The 23,744-nt window shown below is 36.0% G+C and overlaps 1 protein-coding gene across 1 annotated transcript; it reads right to left on the bottom strand.

Moving 5' to 3' along the window:
• Positions 1-14,129: 14,129 nt before the first annotated feature.
• LOC140236490 (enhancer of rudimentary homolog) lies at positions 14,130-23,148 on the bottom strand. The gene is made up of 4 exons (XM_072316413.1): positions 23,022-23,148; positions 20,816-20,903; positions 19,838-19,958; positions 14,130-18,840 (listed from the first exon to the last, which is right to left on the bottom strand). The coding sequence occupies exons 1-4, from the start codon at positions 23,022-23,024 to the stop codon at positions 18,747-18,749; spliced, it is 306 nt and encodes a 101-aa protein (XP_072172514.1). The 5' UTR covers positions 23,025-23,148; the 3' UTR covers positions 14,130-18,746.
• Positions 23,149-23,744: the final 596 nt, after the last annotated feature.

Below are 23,744 nucleotides of genomic sequence, written 5' to 3'. Positions count from 1 at the left end.
CCCTGGGTGCACCGGGGTGTCGTGAGGCGGGGAGCTGCCCATAGCTGTAAGTGTAGTTCATGCATACCTCGGGGACAGACCGCTGCGTTTGATGGTGATTCTCTGGGCATTCTTCAGGGATGTGGCCTATCGCAAAGTGACCAATGGGTGGTTGTAGGTCATAAGTGACAGATAGATATTTTGATCGTTGGAGCTATTCTGATGGTTTTTTGGAGCAACTCTCATGATCTGGCATTGGGAGATGAAATTCATTTGTGGCAGCAGGATGCTAATGTTTTGGATCCCAATAGTCACATGTCACTCAAGATCATATCAACGGTGCAGGCTTGACGTCAATGAAAGTTGGATGCAGCCCTCAGCGTGTTGATGATGGTGGTCGATCACATCGACAATGTAGGGATTTGACAGTGCAGATGAATGCATATTTTTGTGTGATCAGAGAAAGTGTACTTTCCCCATTGTTGCCCTTTTCACTGTAATTTTTCAGTCAGCTCAGCAAGAAGTGATGGATAGATAATTTGCCTTTGCCAGGTTAAAAGTATAAGCTATTAATATGATACTATTTTGGATGTAATTTGCAATATTTCCTTGCCAAAGAGAGTGCTGCTCTCAAGACAGTGGTGCATGCACTTTTTCCCACTCTCATTACACTGAAACATCATACTCTATCTGTATCATTTTTTCTTAAACCACTTTTCATTATCATCATGAAAGCTCTATATAAATTATTTCCTTCTTGTTTACCCCTGTCCATTACTACTTTCACATTATCTTCTGTTGTTTAGCTCTCTGGTAATCTCTGTTTTCCACTGTTCAGAACAACATCATTATGAACATGATGGTATGCTTATCTCTTTCTCTCACTGTCTTTACAAATATATCTTTCTCTCAATGTCTTTAATGATACGTCTATCTCTTTCTCTATATTTCTCTAACTGTCTTGAATAGTATGTTTTTTCTGTCTCATACTCTTTTCAATGATATATCTTTCTCTTTCGCTGTTTAAATGTGATATACATTGCTTTGTCTCTCCATTTCTTTACTGGTACATCTTTTTCTTTCTACCACTCTTTTTATGATATATATATATATCATTCTCTTTATCTCACTGTCTTTAATGATCTCTCTCTCTCTCTCTTTTGCTGTCATCAATGATACATCTATCTCTGTCTCTGTTGTAAATCACATCTGTTCTCATTCTCTGTCTTTAATAATGTACCTGTCTTTTTTTCTCACTGTCTGTAATGATATATCTTTTTTGTTCTCTTTCTCTAATTGATTTGATGAAATATACATTTCTTTTTCTCTCAGTGTCTTTATTCATATATCATGTTCTCACTATCATTAATGATATATCTTTCTCTTTTTCTCAATCTCTTTGATTATTCATATTTCTCTTTAATGCGCATCTCCTACTAACAGACCATTTTACAACTTTCCTGTACAATCAGATAAGTCACGTATTCTGATGCTACTTAATCACAGAAATGAGAGACAATGTAGTTTGAAGGTGAATAGATAATAAGATATTAATACAAAAGCTACAGGTATATCAATATTACTATCATGCAACATTAAACAATTCCGTTATGTATACTCTGAAATCATATTTTATGTTTAAATCAATTGATATAATTGACAAAAAAAAATTGGACCTGTGACACCCACAGCAATCTCATATGAATTGATTGAGTGAAATCTCAGGAGATTGTATATGCAGGTACGTTGTAACTGACAAAGGGTTACTTTGACATCCATATATGTGTTTGGAAAACAAGAGCAGCAGTAGCAACAACAACAGCAACAAACATTGCATAAATCATTTATTTATGTATATATAAGTATTAGAATTATCATAATTGACCAAGACTGATACGGGTCTATGTCTCTGTAATCATTTTGTTAATCACATGATCATAATATTATGCAGAAAGAAGTAAATGAAGAACCAATCTCGTGGGTTTCTTATTTCCATCAAAAGAGCAACAAATACCAAAGGACATTTTTTCCTTGTACTGTTTACATGCAAAGCACTTGAGCAGCATATGTAGTTTCATCAGTTTTACCATACTGGAAGAGTTATATCAGCTGACTTGAAGCAGTGTATGAAATTTTACGAATATTGATATTTATGAACTATGTCATTCTGTTTGGCATTATTTCTCTTTTTATAAATGTAGTGTTGTATACGTTAACAGATATTCAGTAACGACAACAAGGTAGACTCAACTATCTTCTGCTGAGCAAATGATTAGTGTGATTAATTTGTATGATTTCAGCAGAAATACATGTAAGTAGGGTGTTCAAGAAATATAAACTCTCCTGATGATGAAGATCATTTTAATGACAAGCATCGTGATATTTTTGGTCTGAAAATTAAATCTCAAAGTGAAGAATTTGTAAAAAAACAAAAACAAAAACAAAAAACCTGAAAAATTGTTTCCAACTTCCTCCAGCAACAAAACTACTTTCGTGATAAAAAGTTAGTCAAAATGACTGTCGTGGAACAGTTCATGATTCGTAAGCACCTTCACTATGGGCATGTTCTCGTTCTCCTGGAAATGGAGGTCATATTATGGAATGAATGTGAGATGTATTTGGTAGAAGTGTAACTACATGTAACATGACAGCCAAAAAGCCTGGCGTGCAGTTTTCTGCCCTACTTTGCATCTAGCTAGCAACATTTTCTGATATATTTCACAGGGTGGACCATTCCTTCAATTTTATTGAAGGTCCTGGCACATGGTGCATTCTTTTCTGTCTTTGTGGATTGTTTCTAGTGTAGATGGATGATATTATTGGTGATATATAGACATCTAAATTTAGGATATCCCCTGAAATATGGGTGGGCAAGGATGCACTTTAAAATCCAATATGCACAAACACTTGCAATGAGATTTTGAGTAGAAATGTTAAATTATGAGCCTTTTACCTCAGGAAGCTAAATTAGCACAGACTTGCTTCGTCAATATTTTGCCAACTTTGCACTTAAGTCCTTCTGCCACAGTTTATGCCTAGTTTTGTTTTGGATTTTTTGACACTGAACTTATTTGACAGAATCACTTCTGGCATCTCACTGCTTTTTTACCTGAGCAGTGAAACAGACAAATATAGAGAATTCACCAAAAGGTGTGGTGAGGATGGACGTGGACAAGAGATTTAGGAAAGTTTTATCATTCAACAAGCCAACTCAGAGTGATGCGCAAAAAAAATATATATATAATCAGTGACATAGCATACATAATCATTTTTAAAGAAGGAATTTGACCTTCATAGACAGCGAAGTAAGTTGGACCAGTTCTCAATCAGCGATATGCCATACTGTAGTACTGCTACTGTGAGGTAAAGAAACATTACAAATTGTTTTGCTGTTATTTGGTTTGTTTGTTTTTTAACTAATCAACATGTTGTGATTGGTGTTCTTAAAAGATGCATTTATTTCTATATTCATTTGCCAAATGTATTCTGTATTGATGTTTTATCTTTAAAAATTAACTTCTAGTATTATTTCAATTTTGATGGTAGAGCTGTTTCATGCAAGGTAGATAATTAATGGGGGTCGTTTGTGTGTGTGTGTGGGGGGGGGGGTTGCAAAACTGGAGCATTGTATTGGTATCATAAGAGACAGAGGGTTTCAATATCATGGTTGTAATGCGTTCCAAAAAAAGATATCATCTCCACAAAGTTGTTAAAACAGTGGAAGAGTAAAGAGTACGGAATGGTCAGATAAACGTGTATTATATACCATGAGAGTGTTTGTCTTGGTTTGACCATAACCCATTGAGGACGGACTGATTTTGCTACAACACGCATTTCCCATAGACACCTGCCCGAGTATACTCGGGACTCGTCCTCAACGGGTTAATTGGTGGTCTACTTTACTCTGCACAAACCTCCAAACAAGAATATTCATTTCCGTAGAGTAGAGTAATGATTCAGCCAATCAGAGTAGTTTTCAGGGTGTGGTCCAGATCTCAAATGTGCAGACATTGTCTATTGTCTGCCACATTATACCTCCAGACTCCCTCCCACCTGAAACAAAAAGAAATGTGTGAAAGAAATAGAAATCATGTTGATGTTATTCTGAGGCATTTGAAGTGGAGTTTTTACTTTACATTGTAGTTTTCATAGTTGAGGACAACTTTACCTTGTATACCAAGCTATTGATCCCCCCCCCCCCAAATTCGTTCAGTTTAACTGTTGAAACAAGAAAAAAAAAAAAAACCTCGTGAGTCTGTGTGCCCTGTTCTAATGGAAAAGGATGTTTCAAGAGCTTTTTCTGATTTCTTTTGTGCCTCTTTGCTCCCCCCATTTTATTAGTCATCATTTCACAGTATAGTCTTCCTACAAGGATTTTCGTAATTTATGAATATCATATATCAGGTATGCTAGGTATGACATGTATAGTACTAGTTTTTTAGTTCACTCGTTTCAGGCATTTTATAGTAAGAGTCTGGGCATGGCATTTGGGTTTTTAAATTTTTTCCAAATGATGTATTGACTTTATGAGAAGATTGATTGCTGATGTCAAATGTGATTTGGCATTTGAATTTTTCCCAAGGTTTGAGTCTTTGTATGTAAGCAGATTAATTTTTTTTCTTAAATTCATTTGCATTCTGTTGTTGCTGAAAAGGTGATATGCCAAACAGGGTACATACATGGGGCCTTTTGTACTATGGTTATTTTATTCTTTGTTTGCAATATAATCATATGACTTTAGCAGTATATTGAAATATCTCTTTTTAAAAAAAAAAATCATTGTAGTGATCATTGTTAATATTGTGCAAGTAAAACTTCGCATAGCAGTAAATGTTATGTTTCTGTGAAAGCGTGTTTAACAACTGGGATGACAACCTAGTTAGGAGCTTATTGTTGAATTGGGCAAATCGTTCATCTGTATGAATTTTTTTATTAAGTGATATGTTTTCTTGGATGTCAGTTGCAGAAATATTAATCTCCCAAGGTGTTTTTATGCTAGGCAAGAGGAGCCCTAAATCTGTGTAGAATAATACTATTCTTTAGGGCAGTTTATATTACGATTGCATGCACACAACTCTTTCTGTTTCTCAAAAAGAAATAGACTCCGGATTCCGATCTGTGTGGTGAGTGTTGTGAATGAATGGTCTGGTTTGAAGACTATATTTAGGAAACCATTTCAGGTCCAGTGGTAATGAAAAAGTACTGTATGAATTTATCCCCATATTGGACTTGTTCCTCATATTTCCATGGGGAGAAAGAAGTGATATAAATCTGTCTGTGTGAAAATTGGTCGTAACCAGTCATATCCCTCACTGTGGTTTCAACCCCCACCCCTTCCCCCCCCCCCCCAAAAAAAAAAAAAGAAAAAAAAAAAAGAAAAAGATGTGACACAAAAAAAACCCCACAAATCCTTCAACTAGTCTTTGGATATATTCTGTAAAGACGAGAAAAGATTGTTAAAAATCCTATGATGCAAGTAAACCATGTTCCGTGTGCCCAGTGATTCTTCAAAACTAATGTTGTCTTGCTTAATCTGAAGTAGTCAAAATTATCCTCGTATGTCTTCTTGTAATCATGTCAAATTGGGAATAGATTGATGATCATGACACAATTTTTACATGTCAATAATTAGTTTTCAAGGAAGTACCAACAGGTCACATTGACAAGAGGGCTAGATCTTACATTGTATATTGTGCCCTCAATAATTAGGTCGCTTAATTTACCAACCCTGTGCAATATGATAGAACTGTGAAAGGTAGTTTGTGTGTATGGTAATAGTCTTGCCAGCCCTATGACTCAAGAGGTGAGTTAAATTTGAGCTGGCAGCATAATATGCTTGATCAAAGACTAAAGACTCAAATCATTAGTTAGTTTGTGTAAGATAAATCTTAATACTAATGTGGAGCGAACAAAGTAGACATACAGTGTATTATGGTTCCTTTTAAACTGACAGACAAACAGTTGTGATAAGCATTTTTTTTTGTTTGTTCTACTAGCTAGTATAAAAACATCATTTTCTTCTCTCTGAGTTTAACATTATTTTCTTTGTAGTGTTGAGAAAGTTTCATAAGCAATTTTGTTCTACTAGCTAGTATAAAAACATCTTTTTTTCTCTCTGCGTTTAACATTGTTTTCTTGGCAGTGTTGAGAAAGTTTCATGTTCTTGTTCTAATCAAAGTGGAACTATTTTTATATAAAAACAGAATTGAATGTGGTTTGTAAAACCAAAACACTCTTAATGTTGCATAGGTCAGTGGTCAACCAGCTACACAATATACCCACGTTTCTAATGTGTATGCCTAAATTGCCTTTGATGTGTGTATTACATGTGACATATATTTTTGTGAAGAAATAGTTTAGTTTTACACTTTAACTTTGCCCAGTGGTATGAATGCAATAAGTGATAATGATATAGGGTATTTCATGAATAGCATGATTGTTGTTTTAAGGAGGAATCAGTGAAGCTGCCTTGTAAATGAAGGAGAGTATGTTTTGCTGTCAAAGCAACTTTCTGCTCATTCAACCTTTACGGGGCAGAGGGACAGTCTATTCTACAGTTCGGAGAATGGTATGGCTGTTAATGTGTGGATGTCAATGAGAATATTGACAGGATAAACATGTACCCAAAAAGATGATACAGTGCACTCCCGTTATAACAAAGTCCTCTGGACCGGTAGTTTTCTTTCGTTATATTGAAATTTCGCTATAGTCGAACAAATAAACAATGAAAAGCATCCATAGAGCAGATAATATTGTGGCTAAGATTTTTATATCGTTGTAACCAGAATTTCGTTATAACTGTGTACATTATAACGTATCGCCCATGTTTGAATTCAGTGGAGGAAACTCAATAGAAGAGCTTATTCTGTTTTATTTTGGGTATGGCACATTTTCACTCAATGTATGTAAAATCATGCAGATGTAAAACATGCTGTTTCCTTTGATTCTTCATGCATGGCCTATGTTGTACATCAGATGTGTTACTAGTATTATAAGAGACCAGTCCATGGACATTTAATGCTTCAAATCTCTATGGCAAATTGAAAAACCCACCTGTGTATGTGACATTGTAGTTGACGTAAAAAGAATTGGTAGCAGTATATAAATTTGCATGAGTACACTACTCAGAACTCTTCAGTACACTTTTACAAACAATCGAAAGAAGTCAATGGATCAACCCCTCTTCCCTTCTTATACAGTGAGATTTTTTTTTTCATATGACAAACTTGCAGTTTATTTGTATTTAAATCCATGTTATTGTGAACTTCGATTTAGCCATCTTCACAGGAGACGAGATGCAATCCGCATTAATGTGTACTTAGTATGAAAACAGCAGCACTTCAACTACCCAGAGTTGACTGTGATTGCCCCCCCCAAAAAAAAAAAAAATAAATAAAAAAAAAAATAAATAGATAAATAAAAAAGAATTAACAGAATAATGATGATATGATTTTAAACAACAACAGTGTTATCAGTTGACAGTGAGTGCAAGTGAGCATACTGTGTGGATGACATGTTTTCTAAGCAGAGCAGTTTAAAGTGGTAGCGACAGTGGGGTTAGTCTATTTCCAGGCATCTATACTGACAAATGATCCTGGCTATTATTTTTGCATATTCAAGAAGAAAAAATAAACTGGATTTCTGAGTCTTCCTTTAGCAAGTGGAATGTTTTGAATTTTTGCATATTGTTTACTACTAGGGCATTTTCAAGCATTTTGTGTATGTTGTTTCAAACAACAGTGATAGGAAAAATTAGTAGAGTAGAATTTCTATCACATCTATAGCATTTGCTCTTTGCTTTTTTTCCCCTTACATATCAGTAAGCTGTGTTAATCATTATTTGTTTCATAAATAATTTATTTTTCAAATTACAGACTGATCCTCACAAGGGATATTTCTTGGTTCAGTTTCCAGTTGTATTATTTTCTTTAAAGTTGCGATGATGTGATATTAAGCAATCTATCAATGTATTTCTTCTCTATAGATATGCTGTAGAATTATGTATACTGAATTTCGCACAGATTACTATGATTTTCTAATGATTTTCAAATTTCGCATAGAATAATGATTTTCTGACTACATTTGGGAAATGAAATTCCCAGGACCATGTGTACAGAACTGTCGAAATGTGCACAGACCATGCAGTCATTCTATTTTCTATTCTAAAAATTGCCACATCAGAAACTTTGATGCCTATCGTTTTCTTATTTTATCGAATTGAAGACGATGACACGAAAATTGGTGCAATGATTGAGTGGTACAGCAAACGGAAAAGAAAATAAAAGTTTTATGGTATATGATTAGTATGTGAAAGGCATAAAGCCATTATGAGATGTGATTGATATTTGATTGTAAGGCCTCTCTGTGCCTGTCATGAACTGGGATGTATTCATCAAAAAAATTTAGTGGTTGGAGAATATTTGCCTTTCCTTCTAGATGATGAACGATATTAAACCAGAGCGTGAAAACAGAAACTGGTCTGCGTGGGTTTTTTTTTCTTTCTTTCATCGCATCTTGTTTCATTTTTTTTTTTTTTTTTAATGAACAAAAGGAGTACACACGAGTGTTTGAATACTGACAATATTTTGTTGTTGTTATGAATGAAAAGAGTACAAGTGAGTGTTTCAATGCTGACATTTGAATAATCCCATTTGGAAGAACTTGAGCATACTAAGTAGTTTACCGGGGGTTTTGCACTTGAATTAAAAGAGAGAGAAAAAAAAGCTTTCAACTACCAGTCATAAATCTGAATTTTATTCCAATCTTCCCAAATTAAATTCTATCGGAACATATTTGTGGTGCACGTTATCTCAATTTACATCAAATCAGAAAGTAAATAATGTTGACACAAGGTAATATTGGATTTGAACTTATAAGGTTTTGTAAATATAGACTACTACAAAATTGCTGCCTTATGTAAACCTGTCATATATTTTTTCTCAGGAATTTATACATATGGTCTATAATAACTCATTTGATAAGTATCATCTTTCTTTAAAACTGGGTTTACCTTTGCACTTTTTAGAGAATTGGGACATTTTCCAGAAAATATGGAGTATGATTTATGAAAAGTGGATGAGCGATTTGATGTATAATATGTTTGAGAACTGATGTGCTTATTCTATATTGCAACCATTTACCCTACTAGACTTCAGGTCTTTGTGATGTGAATAATTTCAGTGGCATATTTTTGTAGGGTTTGAAAATAATGATGGAAATCTTCATTTGTGTTATCAAATTTATTTCCCAGACTTGGACCAATACTAGCAAAGAAAAAAGAATTGAATGTATTGGCAATATCTTTTGATTAATAATAACAGTTTTAATATTTAATGCTGAAACATACAAATCAATGTAAAATATCAATTACGATTAACATTACTACTGCAGGTTTTACATCTTGCAGTAATTTCAAAGTAGTATAATAAGTTCAAATCTGAAATTCCATGTGTTGACGTTATTAATTTTCTGATTTGATTTAAATCACGATAAAATGCACCTCAAAATAATAGGAAAAAAAAAAAACACTGAGAATGCCAAATAGAAAGAAGTATTCTACTTTCATTAAAATAAACTCTATGTCGGGGCCCAGGAATTGATTAATTCACATCGGTACTCAGCCAGGGAAACTTTGAGATTTGACCACAGGCAAATATTTTTCAGTGCCTTTATTCCGAGGTTTCTACCGAGACATATTTTTAGTTGTCTACCACACTTGACAACAAAAAACATGCAAAATGATAAACTCCAGCACCAACACAAGATTATAACATGTAAACTGTAAGTAGATTTTTTGACAACATTTAAGAAAGAGAATTACTTTATTGATACATAGGCTACACACTTTTTAGCTCACCTCAGCCGAAGGCTCACGTGAGCTATTGTGATCACTCTTCGTCCGGCGTCTGTCGTACGTTGTGTGTAAACTTTTTACATTTTCATCTTCTTCTTGAAAACCCTGTGACCGATTTTCACCAAACTTTCCAGGTATCACCCATTGGGGGAGAGGATCCCAATTTGTGCAACTGGGTACTATCCTCCCCTTAGAGGCCCCAATGGGGCCCAATATATATATATATATATATATATATATATATATATATATATATATATATATATATATATATATATATATATATATATATATATATATATATATATATATATATATATATATATATATATATATATATATATATATATATATATATATATATATATATATATATATATATATATATATATATATATATATATATATATATATATATATATATATATATATATATATATATATTAGGAATAGTTTTGAATCTTTTTCTCTACAACCAGAAAAGATAAAGTGAAGTTAATACCATGAGTTTGTACATTGATGACTGTAGGCCCAAGTTTGTTCATTGCAGATCCAGGGCTGCCCCTCCCCCCCCCCCCCATTTCCTTGGTTTCGGGGAGGGGGGGGGGATGTGGAGGGATCCAAATGCAGACCTAAATTGTACATTTTCATCTTCTTTTTCAAAACGACATAATGGTTTTTCCACTAAACTTTGCAAGTAGCATTCCCAGGGAGATAGGATCTCAAAGTGTTTGAATGGGCACCACGCTTCCCTTGGGGGGCCCCAGGGGGCCCAAACCTCCTAAATTAAGGAAAAATCAATAATATTCTTCTCTAGAATCAGACGTGATAGCAAGAATGAATGTCAAACGATGTGCACAATAATGCTAATATTCACTGCATGCTCAAAGTCACTCAGGCATGAAATTTCAATACTCTCATGCAAAATGAGCAATAGTCGTGTACATAGCATACGTCATATTTCTAGCCATATGATGGTCTATGTTTTTTTTTCTATTTATATGTTTTATTAAATCAAAACAAAATCACATTATTTACACACAATTGGCAACAATTTGAAAAAAAAAACGGTCTATGTCCCTGTAACAGTCTTGTTTTCTCCGTTTCCCTCTTTCTCATTCTCTTCTCTTTGTTGTGTGCGAGTGTGTGTGCACGCACGCTTGTCCAGGTGCACTTTTGTGCGTGCAGTGTGTGTGTGTGTGTGCGTGCGAGTGTAACTGCCTGTGTTTGACTTTTTTCTGGGGACCTACTCTCACAAGCAACTGCTTCTATGTAGGTTCCCACTGCACACAATTTTATTTATCCATCATGAATGTAACGTACTTGAGTTTGACTTCAATTGATTTTGTGTCATGTACATGTTATTATGGTCTTTTTACATACTAGTACTGAACTTATAATTTATGTGTTACTTTACATTGTCATGGATGGATGTTGCAAATACAACACTGTATAATTTGTGTGGAAACTCAATAAATGAGGCGAAATAAATATTTCATTCTTTGATTACCTGTCAATAGATGGTGCGATTCTGAAGAGCTACTTAGAGAACCTCGGTAGGTATTCAGTGTAGTCAACAAAAATTTTTAGGAAGGATCCTCGGAATAAAGGCATGGAAAGACAGTTAAAGGACAAGTCCACCTTCATATACATGTGGATTGAGTGAATGCAGCAATATTAGTAGAACACATCAATGAAGGTTTGGGGAAAATCGGACAAGCCGTTCAAAGGTTATGAATTGTTAAAGTATCTGCGCAATCACTGCTGGATGAGAAGACTACTACAGCGTGTGAAGTCACATGCGTAGAACGATATAAGGAAAATAAAAAGAGAATTTCACAAAACTTTACTTTTTTGAATAAAGTGCACATTTCTTGGACTTATTACTGACGTATGTTCAGGGTAATATTATTTCCCTTGCCTTCTGAAAGAGAGAAGTCGAGTGTTATTTTGTTATGCGAGAAAAGTGAAAATATATTGAATTTTCTTTATACTTTCTTTATACCATTGTACACACATGTTGATATCACAAGCTATAGTAGTCTTCTCATCCAGCCTTGACTGAGCAGAAACTTCAAAAATTCATAACTTTCGAACGGATTGTGCAATTTTCCTCAAACTCTCGCTGATGTGTTCTACTAACAACCCACATGTCTGTGAAGGTGAACTTGTCCTTTAATTGTCTGTAGTCAGATCTCGGAGTTTCATTGGCTGAGCACGGCCGATGTCAATCGAAACACATTGCAGAATCATCAAGGAAGAATAGTCTATAAATTTCTGGGCAATACTCCTTTCTGTTTTGCATCTTTGAGATGTTCATATTTTTGTGTTGATAAAAGCATTATGCAAAAGGGCATCCATTCTAAACTTTGTTATCAAATACTTCAAGATACCGGTATGCAAATAAGGTAACCTTTCTGACTTCTTCTTTTTGTGTAAAATTCTGTTGTTGACTAAATTACAGAAAAATGACGAGTAGGCCTATGTTATCTTTTTGATGCAGTCAAAGTCACACTTTTTTAACTTCTTCAATTTTGGGGAGGAATGTATATCTTCATCCATTTGATGTATATCACAAAAATTAGTCTCTTGTGTAAAGCTGCATTTATTTCCTGCTTTTGAAAAAAAAAGTGTTTTTCTTGCATTCTGCAAGACAGAGTGTAGAACTTTGGGAGAAATAGTCCCAAGGTTCACAAGTGAACTAGTTACACTTCTGTCCAAAATTCATGAGGTACCAAAAGAAAAGTGCATGGACAATAATCCAGCAGGTGACGGCTACCTTACTACATAGGGAATACTCGAAAAAGGAAAAAATACACATGTATGCCATGCCAATTTGTTCCAGGTAACTTTTTCAGCAAATATCACACACCTCTGCATCACTGCCGGTGATTTCTTTCACAATTATGTATGTTCCAAATTTTTATGCATAACTCCACCAAAAGGACTTCACAGTGACCCATTAAGCAAGTCTTTCACAGTGATGCTAAGGCTGTAGACCCTATTCAATTAGCATTTTCCTATACAAATGGAAATGCATTCCTCACTCCTGATCTCAAAATTCTATAGGTTACTTATATCTATGGATGATTTTCTACCCAGACAAAAAAAAAAATTAATAAAATTATAAAACCAGAAATATTCACAGCATCAAATTTTCACCATTTGGAGCCAATGTCAGCCTTTTTTCACGGCATGAAATTTTCGCCAATTGGAGCCGACAGCCTTTTTCACAGCATGAAATTTTGCGAACTGCTACTAGAATTCAATGCATATAGTGTAGACAAAAACTTTCGGGTGCATTTTAATTTCGCAAATCTTGGCTCTTGCAAAATTTGTGAAATAAAAAAGCACAAGGAAATTTCTGGTTTTACTGTATTCATTCTTTGGGAAACATTCTGGCAGCTAGGAGCATCCTGTGCTGCTGTGGTATGTATGTGCGATACACAAATTGAAATGTGTTAGTAAGACTGGTCTCTCTATTCTGTGGATTATTTTGTTTTCAGGTGAGGAAGAAATGTGTAAATAATACTTGTACATTGCAACATGAGCTTTGTAGCCGCACTCCTGGAAATGCACAGCCTCGCCAATCCAATACCATTTTTACTCTCGACCATGCAAAATATAATAAGCCAGTTCACAGTAGTCTGCAATGACATCTAAACCACCGACTTAACAAAAACATGGATTAAACTTTTAAATGGAAGAGCAGTTGAAAACAGCTAAGTAGAAAGTGGCAATCAACATGTAAGTGCTGCATGAATGTATTAGTTAACCCACTGAGAATGGGCTGCTTTTGCTATACAGTGGACTCCCATTATAACGAAGTGCTCTGGACCAGCAATTTTCTTTCATTATACTGAAATTTCGTTAAAACCGAACAAATAAACAATAAAAAACAAAGAGCAGATAATGTTGGAGCCTAAATTTTTCCTGTTGTAACCGGAATTTCGTTATAACCGTGTTCGATATAACGGGAGTGCATTGTAACACGCATTTCCCATAGACGCCCGCCCAAGTATTCTCAGGACTCGTCTTAATTTGGTTGAAAAGAATACACTTTCACTGGTACATTCCGATATGTACCTCCTTCATACATGGATAACTATAATATGGTATTCATAAAGACCTATCAAGCTTTTCAAACACCTCACTTTACAAGCCAATTCCAAGAAAAGGTCTGCAATAACCTTTATCTGCATATATGCTCAGATTTTCTGTGAACTGGTTTCTTACATAGACAGTCAGTTTTCATAAGGACAGAGCCAGAAGAGAGGATGATCATCAAGACAGTGTGTAAAAAAGGAAAAGATACTAAAAGATTTTATTTTGTCTCTTCTCCAAAACATGACAAACTCATATTGCCATTCACTATCCATTTTCCCACAATATACATTACAAAAAGTCCATGAGTACTGTATACGCCAAATATTTCGCAAGATTTCTATTTTCGCGAATTTCACGAGTCAGGTGCTACATGTATTCGTGAAATTAAAGACACGCGAAAATATGGACTTTGATCCCGATATGAATGCGATATACATGTATACATTTCTCCGTTCAGTTCAGTACTCCACGATCACGAATTTAACCACTCTCGAAATCATCAGGAAGTCCCGATTCACAAAATTTAGACTCACTAAATATATGGCATATACAGTATCCGAGCCTTCCCTATGAAAAGAGCGACATCATTTCTATGTGCTCCTGAATGATTCAAGAATGTCTTACCGGGATTACTCTCACTCAAACCATCACAGAGAAAGGAACAATGGTAGTAGCAGACATGAGAAATGTTCGCTTCTTACTTGTATGGCTTTTCATTCAAAGGGCTGCACACTTTCAAGTTCTTGCGCCTCATGGACCACAGTACTGAAGTTTTCTTATGCTCCCTACATGCTAAAGCAAAGGTGAACACAAATCTCAGAGTGATATTCTTTGTTCTGATTAATACTCAGTATCACATGTGTCATCAATTCCAAACTTATTTTACATGTACAGTGTAGACATGACTGGTGGCAACTTCTGCAATTTTCAGGAAAAGCCCCAAAAATGAAGAAGAAGAGAGAAAAAAAAAAGACTTCAGGAGTACCCTATTTTTGGTTGCAGTGAGGGGTCAGTTACTGCCTAATGTATTTGCTACCAGAAAATTTCCTTTGCAGAATTCTCCTCATCCTCCTCTTCAGAAATGACCGCATCCTTGGAGGTATCCTTCCTGACCAATATCTGACCACGTAAAGTCGGTAGTCAATGAAGCTGAATAGAGATGATGCACAAAACAAAACAATACAAACAATCTCCCACACAGAGAAATTAACTTGTCCTTCAACATTTCTCATAATTTTGAACCATGCAAGAAAGTTACACTTTGATACAATATCAGTATGTAATGAAACCTTAACATCATGGAAAATAAGTCCAACTTCACTGAGAAAGAAAACAAAACAACAAAAACCTTATCCTTCTATTCAAGGCATTCTGTTCTTATAGAAAAATACAGCGTATGGTATCACTTCATCATCGTTAACTACAAGATGATGCATAATAGAGTACCAAAGTGTGATGTCATAGCCATTCATTGCCATGGAAACTGGTTCTAAACAATCTTAGCTGGCCCAAATACCAGCACACTATTCTCATGGTCAGACAACTGGGTATTTAAATGGCAGCTGGAAAACCCAAGAGCAGTACAAGATTGGCATATTATTGAGACAAAATTAACTACTTTTCTTCCATAATCGGTTTGACATTCCATGAAACTGTAAGATATGGTCATCATATAAATCCTGATAGCCACTATAAATGTTATTGATAAATTATGTAAAAGAATGGTAGATGAATGATTTCGAACGCCGACAGCGTGACATCTGTATCACCATGTAGATTAGTACACTGTATGCTTGTGCATGCGAAGCATTCACACCAATTCATGGATTCACATGCTAGCTCCACGCATGAACTGTACAAGCGAGCTGTTCCTTTTCACTCCAGCCAAACCAGAAGTGACATTATATACCCAACCATGAGAATTGTTGCTAACCATACTTGCACCTGGTTCCAACCCACTCTGTAACATCAGACTTTGACATCATCACTTCAGCACTGTACACTGTATATTTCTGGCTTTCACAGGTGACTACTGGTACTCGAAGCTTAGAGAAAGGACCGACACTGTTGGTTACTATTTCAAAACTTTACGCTGCTGCAAAACATTTCTTCAAACTTTCCATCCATGTACCCTACAGGCTTTAACATATTTACAATGTGAATGGCATTGTGAGATGGCGGTCCTGAAAAGAATAAAATCATATAATTCCACCATTATCTAGGCACTACAAGCATCTCTTTTTCTGAAGCAGTGAGCTCACAGTTTCTGCTCTTTTTCTTCATTTTCATACATTGTCCACCCCTTGGAAAACAAATATAATAAATGACAACCCCCCCCCCTCAAAAAACAAACAAACAAACAAACCAATGACTTCACTTGTCAATATCCTTATAATATGAAACTTTGCAGCCAGCATGAATCCCATTCATTGATCATTATGTCCAATAGCTCAATGCAAACTGGACAAAGCAGAGGAACAGCCATAAATCCTGATTACCAAGTGATATTGAAGTTTGAAAATAGAGTTCCTTGTATCTGGTACATTTCATCTGGAACAATACCACACTATACAAGTTTTTGGTTAAAAGGGCACCTCGTCCGCTAAAATGTTCGTTCTTGGTACTGTTTTTTGACAATAAATTTTCTAATATACAACTCTCATTCTGTACTGGATTTAAACGACTGGACAAAGGAAGGCAAGAACAAGGTCACCTCCAGACCACCTAAGTTTCAGAATACTCCTGTGAAATTGGAGCTCTACTACACTATGTCACTCTACCCTCATTGGGCAAATTACTGTGCATGTATTTCTGTAAGCAAGTATGCATAAAACAGGGCAATTTCACCCACAACTCTTTGGGTCAAATTTTGTAATTGGAATGCAACAATGATTTCAACAAGAAAGGTACATTCTGACAGCAAGACAAACTGCAATTTATTTCATCTTGGGTGCTGGGCATTGGGAGTTTTTGTTTTCTCAGCATTTGGCTCTCATGAATTCACATGTGCGAGAATATGCATGTAATTCAAACCCCCTTATGTACCCCACTGGGAAACACACATCCTGCTCACTATCAGCTCAAAGCCAGACTGTGCAGCAAAAAACACTTAGGTGTCATTGAAGGACATTGGACACAAGATATGAATTGAATCTATTCTTTTTTTCTCTCTCTCTCTCTCTTTTTGTCTAACGTAATGTCATGAATTGACGGTGGGTGTCAACGCTGTTCAGACTTTGAATCAATAGATGGGAATTCCCCAGTGAGGAAGGGCTGGATCCAACTGACTTCCAAGTCTTGCATTGATCTATTTTGCATGTCTCGGGTACCGGTTTTGACAAAAGATGACCAAAAGCATCTGGAAATATTACATACAAAGCAACATTAACCAACCAACACTAACCAGTCTTTCTGATATTTCTGAGCATAAACACATCTTACAATGTACACATCTTTATCAACTCTTGCTATAGATATCAACTGACTACAGTACAGAAACATCAAAAACATTTTATTGAAGTAGACGGATGGTGAAAGAAACTTCAATTAAGTGAGTCCCGGAAGAATGAGAGGGAAAACTTACAGCATTTGTGAAATCAGACAAATATAATGTTGTGGCCATACATACATGTATGTATACAAAATACATGTAACTTGTCCTTTAAGCGGCATGTCAAATCATGTGTGATAATCACCTGGACAACAATACAATTTGTATGTAACAAAATACAATCTCTTCATCAAGGTTTATCTTCTGCTTGAACAGTCTCCGTAGGTGTCTCCAAAGGAATAAAGCCAGTGCATGCGAATTCACTGAATGTTTGACAACGATGTAAGAACAAACAAATTAGCCTAGAGTAAATAAACATGTCTGCAGGTGGCAGCTACAACAGACTGAAGCTTGAATTTAAACAACAGAATTTCAACAGGAATAACTATGGAATTTGTCTGGTAAGTAGCAACTCAAAGGCACAAATTTCTTATCTGTCTTCTGACTAAATCACACAGTTCTGATGATGAAGTGAACAGCAGGACATCATGATTCTATTCTGTCTCATGAGTATGTGTATAGTTTATAATGTTAACATGTCTGTGCTTTCTTAACCTTTGTGTAGTGCAGGGGGTACCATGGAACTAAGATTGGCCACCATATTAGAATCAGCTGCTTCAAACAGTTTTCACCTTACTGTTAAGAGCTTAACAAGAATACAGACTGTCTACAAACAATCAAACACAAACATCATATCATACTGAGCAAAGATTTGTTTTCCATACTCTGAAATTTCTCCTAACCAAGCTCTAATAACCACAAAAAAATGATGATAATAATGAACAAAGAAATTGTACAAGCATATATCATCATAGAACCCTTTTGGCCTGAACTTTTTCACAAGAAAGGCATTTTTTGCTCACAGTGGATCGTATTCAAGAAAACATACAAGAATAATCTGGTGCGTGATGAAATTGCAGCAGACAAGGTCAAAATATTTGGAGTGACAAATACTGATTAAATGGCTGCAGATGTCATCAAGAACTTAACAGGATATCACATCGCTAGCATCTCACATTCTAAATTTGAACGGGGTTGAAGTGATTTCACTGCCATCGCAAGCTTGTGTAGCCGGTTCCTTCCTTGGGGGTCCCCCTTGTTTCATATCGTCTTGTTGTAGACAAGTCCAACGAAGGCATCACTCTGGATTCCATTTATACAAAAAATCGTTGTCTCTGGAGTAGAGTCTCATCAAAGCACATGTTCCCAAATTTGCTTTCATGCTCCAGTGTCACACTTCATGGGTTTTCATCTGCGTCACTTTGCTGCCTGCTTTCTGAGGGTCAGGTAAATTTTCTCCTTAATCCAGTCTTTGTTGACAGGGACGTACATGTTTGCAGTGGGCTGAAAGCTGTGGGACAAGAACAAGGTACAGTGCACTTCTGTTATAACAAACACAGTTATAACAAAATTCCAGATGCACAAAAATAAAAATTCAGGCTGCAACATTATTCTCTCTATATATTTTTGTTTATTTGTTCAGTTATAAATAAATTTTGATATAACCAAAGAAATCTGCTGGTCTTGAGGACTTTGTTATAACGAGAGTCTACTGTATCAAGATTGAGAAGAAAGTTGCAAATATGAATCCATTTTGTGCAAAGACATAATATACTCCACAGATACAAAGTATTTTTCAAACAATATTCTTGTTATTGCTTTTAATATCTAATAGCAAAGTGTTTGTTTTTGAAAATAAAGTGTACACACGCAACAACAAAGCATCACTTGAAGTTTCCAAAAACAAATGCTGTAAACAGAGAAATGTAGCAACAGCTCAATTAATAGAAAAAAAAATCTGAGGAAGTACGAACATTACTTTTAATTTAAGATACGTGGATCAATCACTGGATATGAACTTTCACTCTATACACTGATGATTTGAAAGATAATATGTGTCATGACATACCGCTTTGTGTTTATGTTTTGCAGTCTATTGTATAGAGTACCAAGTGCTGATGTTAAAGTCTTTTGTTATAGCTTGCATTGGAACCAGGTGCAAGCATGGTTTATAACAACAATAGCATTCACAGATTGGACCAGGTGACTCTATAGAGTAGCAAAGTGTGATGTCATAGCCTTTCATCGCCATGGAAACTGGTTCTGCACAACCTCACTTGGTCCCATATCAACCATGCTCGCACCTGGTTCCAAATCAAGCTATAACAAAAGATTGTGATATCATCACTCCGTTACTGTTATTTGTTCCAGGAGAACTCAACAACTTAACAAGAGATCTGTAACAATTGTACCATATGTATCATCTTTACACTGTCTTCCTACACCTGTACTTGCTCTTCTGAAAATAAAAAAACAAAAAAAAACAATTTTGTTCTGCTATCACTTACATTAAGCAGCTCAAATCTGTGAGGTTGTCGATGAACTCAAACAGCTCACTAATGTCGTATGTGATGGAAGGACTGTTGGGGTGAAGCCTCTTCAGGTGTTCCTCAAAGATTCTGCAGATTCCTGTAACAAAAATATGAAAATGAAAGCAGAAATGACATAGAAATAGAGTCAAACCTGTCTACAATGACAACTCAAGATAAACACAAAATGTGGCTGTTATAGACTGGTGGTCATCGAAGAAAGGTTCTATGCAGTAGCCATTGTGATAGGTATTTTTTCTATGTCTTGTATAATCACTACCGATACATATTCCTGAAACACTGGTAGACGGTGTCATCTTCATGACTATTACTCTTGATGCAATTTCCTAATTACATTATGTAAACAAGTCTGAAAACATTTCTGCCCCAGCATCATATATTTCGTGTACTTGTATCTTGGCAATATTATATCCTTCTTCATGAAAACAACTCAATCAAGGTGTTATTTTGTTGTTTAAAATCACCCTAAACTAAATAGCAATATCTTTATTTCATACAATCCCAGGTACACCCTCCCCCCCCCCCCCCCCCCACTGCATGCAAACACAGTTTGTGAATACACCTGCCTTTAAATGCTACTCCAACACAGACTGAATGTAATTTCTATTTACTGTATAAGCTGTTATTTTCGCGAGGGTTTAATTTTCACAAATTTCGCAAATCACGGTTGGATTGCGAATTTAACAACATGCAAAAATGTTGCCATGTGCTGGGGTAACAATGCATTTAAGATAGCGTCGGTGTCAATTCACAAAAACGACAGCTTGCGAAAATGTTTGTGACCTCCTAATTTGCGAAAATATCTGTATGCGGAAATAACAGCTCATACAGTACTTGTAAATAATGACAAACATCTAAACAACTGGAGATGAAGACACTCCTTTGCTTTATCTATTTCTTTCTCTTGTGGTGTTGTTTACATCTTTGAAGTCTCACCTTCCATGCACTCCCTGACAGAGTTGTAATCTGTGTAGGTTCTTGTGTCTGCAACCTCCCCAGGTTGGATGAGTAAAATAGTGTGAGCCTGTCAAAGGAAGGAGAACAGAAGATACAGCAGTTTATATGCTACTTGACACAGCAGTACAAGTGATTATGCATATTGTCTTGGATTGCTTTTAATGCGAATTTCAACAAATGTTATACTCCATGATGCAGACGGCACTCTCATGAACGCATAAAACCTGATGAGGCTATGCTGCGCTTTCAGGGTTGAAATTATTTTTGGTGATGGCGCCGATATGTCAGTCTCAAAAGTACCAGTGTAAGATTTTGTCAGGTAGCGTATGCTGGATCATCATGAATATGACAAACAAACATTGAAATCTGGTAGCCATATTGAATACCATGTGGCCCGTAGTGTGCCATACTGGAGCTTGCAAGAAGCATTGTATCAGCATTTTTTTTTCTTTTACTTTTCCTCTATCTGTACATACAAGCAAGGGCACTATCATATTGTAAGACCAAGTTACCGTACTGTAACTAGTAAAGGGCCCCTTGGGCCTTAGTGTAGGGTGAGGTTAATAGCAGTTTTCCCATTTTCTATAAGTTTACCATCCCTCCCTCACAAGGAAGATTTGGTATTTTCAGAATTAAAATTCAATGATCTGGTGCATAGACGTCTACTGGGTGAAGTATTTGGACAGTTTTCTATAAAAAAACAGAACATTTTCTGCATCTTGGGAATTATTTGGGGGCAAAATTATATGCAGCTGCTCCCCTTGCCCTCCAGGATCAATGTCCCTGCACACAAGAGAGCTTTTGCATTTTTAGAATTCAAATAAAAATGTCTTGTGTACACATTTTTAGATGGAATTTGGGAAATTGTCGATACCGGTACCCAAAGTGTACCGGTACTAAATGTATGGAGACGAGGCAAAGGGTTAATGAAGTTCCCTCCAACATAAAAGGGAACTTTTGCATTTTTGGAACCAAAACAACAAATCTGCTGGTGCACACGTCTGATGAAATATTCAGAAATCTGTCAATCTGTAGGGTAAAACTACCAGAATTTGGTCATCTACTAGCTCTTTTATACTATTTATAAAAATTGAAATAGTACATGCAAAACCATGTCTACAACGATGTAGGTATGTTAAATATATCAGACTTCCTTCATCTCAATATAGAAATTCAGAAAATCCAAAAATATATTTCTATGTTAACCAACCAGAATCCTGTCACACGATCTGAATTTGGTCAGGCGTTATGCGCTTCGCACAGCGGTCTGGTCAGACTAAGTAAAGGGGAGCAGAGTAGATAAATTTTACCCCTATTCTATATTCAGCATGACAATTTTCCACATCTAAGGAAGGATGGGACCCCCCCCCCCCCCCTCCCCAGTCGATGCTCACGACTAGACTGCATTCACATACAACTTTGTTGTAAAATTTAAACACTAGGCCTACTCTGCCTGTGACATTATTGTCATTAATCTTAATTTAGCCAAATCATATGATGGGGGGTTATGTTTCCGGACACTTGAGTTCGCACGTGAAAACTTACCTATTTTACATAGGCCTACATGTAGAACATGACTTTACCTCAGCCAAGACTTGATAGGGTCCTATACTTAATAGACTCCTCCGACTTTGTGCGTCATTTTCATTAGACGCACTTACAATACGCGTCCGGCCCCACAACCTGTCTGGTCTCACAATACGCTTGGTCATACATGATAATAATATTACATTTAAGATCAGTTGCGACAATCGTGACAATGGCATGGACCCATGGTAGCAATGGTGGAGTACATATCAGTGTTTAACTAACATTACACGCAGTCGCTGTCGCTTCGTGACAGCGAAGCACAGCGGTCTGGTCAGGCTATTTAATATCAGTATTAAAAGCAGGAGACAGGGTGTGACCATGTCAAAGATTCAGGCCAGTATGTTCATGTTCTTCACGATCCTAAAACTTAAAAGTCTACAGCACACAACAGTAAAATTTACAAGAGTATTTTGACACGTTAAATTTACAACCTAACCAGCTAGCAGTTGTAAAGCTGAGTGGGGCTAGCTTTTTATAATTCTACGGTTAGAAATTCTGTAAACTTTAGGTCTTATGCCTACCCTATTTCAATTCGCATGGTAAAGACCTGTACCTGCAAAGGAGAACTTTTCTCAGAAAATAATACTGTAATTACCATTGTGTTCTTAGGAGTTGTAATACCCTCTGGAATAGGAAAATAGGACCTCTTTCTCAGCAACCACGTCGAACCTCACAGCCACTAAAACGGATAGTGCAGCACTGTGCTGTGTATTATGTGGTTTTTCCCAATCACACACGTGTAGACATATGACACAGGGTCGAGTGAGCAGACGCTGAGGCCGCGCCGTGTGTTTTTGATCGTACCCGTTATGTATAGTATTTGTCAATAGATGGCGCACTTTAAACTCGACCAGTTGCGTATCGACCACTAGCCGAGTGGTTTTCAAGTTGTTGCGCCCAGAAGAGATATTACACCACCATTCCAGACGAAACGTCGGAACCACAAGATGCATTCTATGATCCTCCGCCGGTGTTGTAACCTGCATGCTGTTATAATAGATGGTGTATATTTTTACTGCGCAGTCTTGCTACCACTTAGGCTATGTTCAAGTTAACTTAATGAATAGAGCAATGTGAAAAAAAAAAAGCCAAAGGTTTCACCAAACTCGGACATGAAATAACTAAGTTATAGAATTTGAAAGTGTCACTTGTTTTCACGAATGAATGAAAATAAAAAGTGGATGGCTTAATCACCTCACAGTTCTCCACCAGTTCTTCCACTGATTTTGTACGCTAACAGTGAAAAAAAAAAATTAAAATAAAGCATGTTGTTAGTCATTGATTAAAGGCATAATTTATCATTTCCAGATGAAACAAA

This window comes from Diadema setosum, chromosome 1 (genome assembly GCF_964275005.1).
Source record: "Diadema setosum chromosome 1, eeDiaSeto1, whole genome shotgun sequence".
NCBI classification, from domain to species: domain Eukaryota; kingdom Metazoa; phylum Echinodermata; class Echinoidea; order Diadematoida; family Diadematidae; genus Diadema; species Diadema setosum.
Note: the sequence above shows the minus strand (reverse complement) of the source record. Positions and strands in the feature narration are given on the sequence as shown.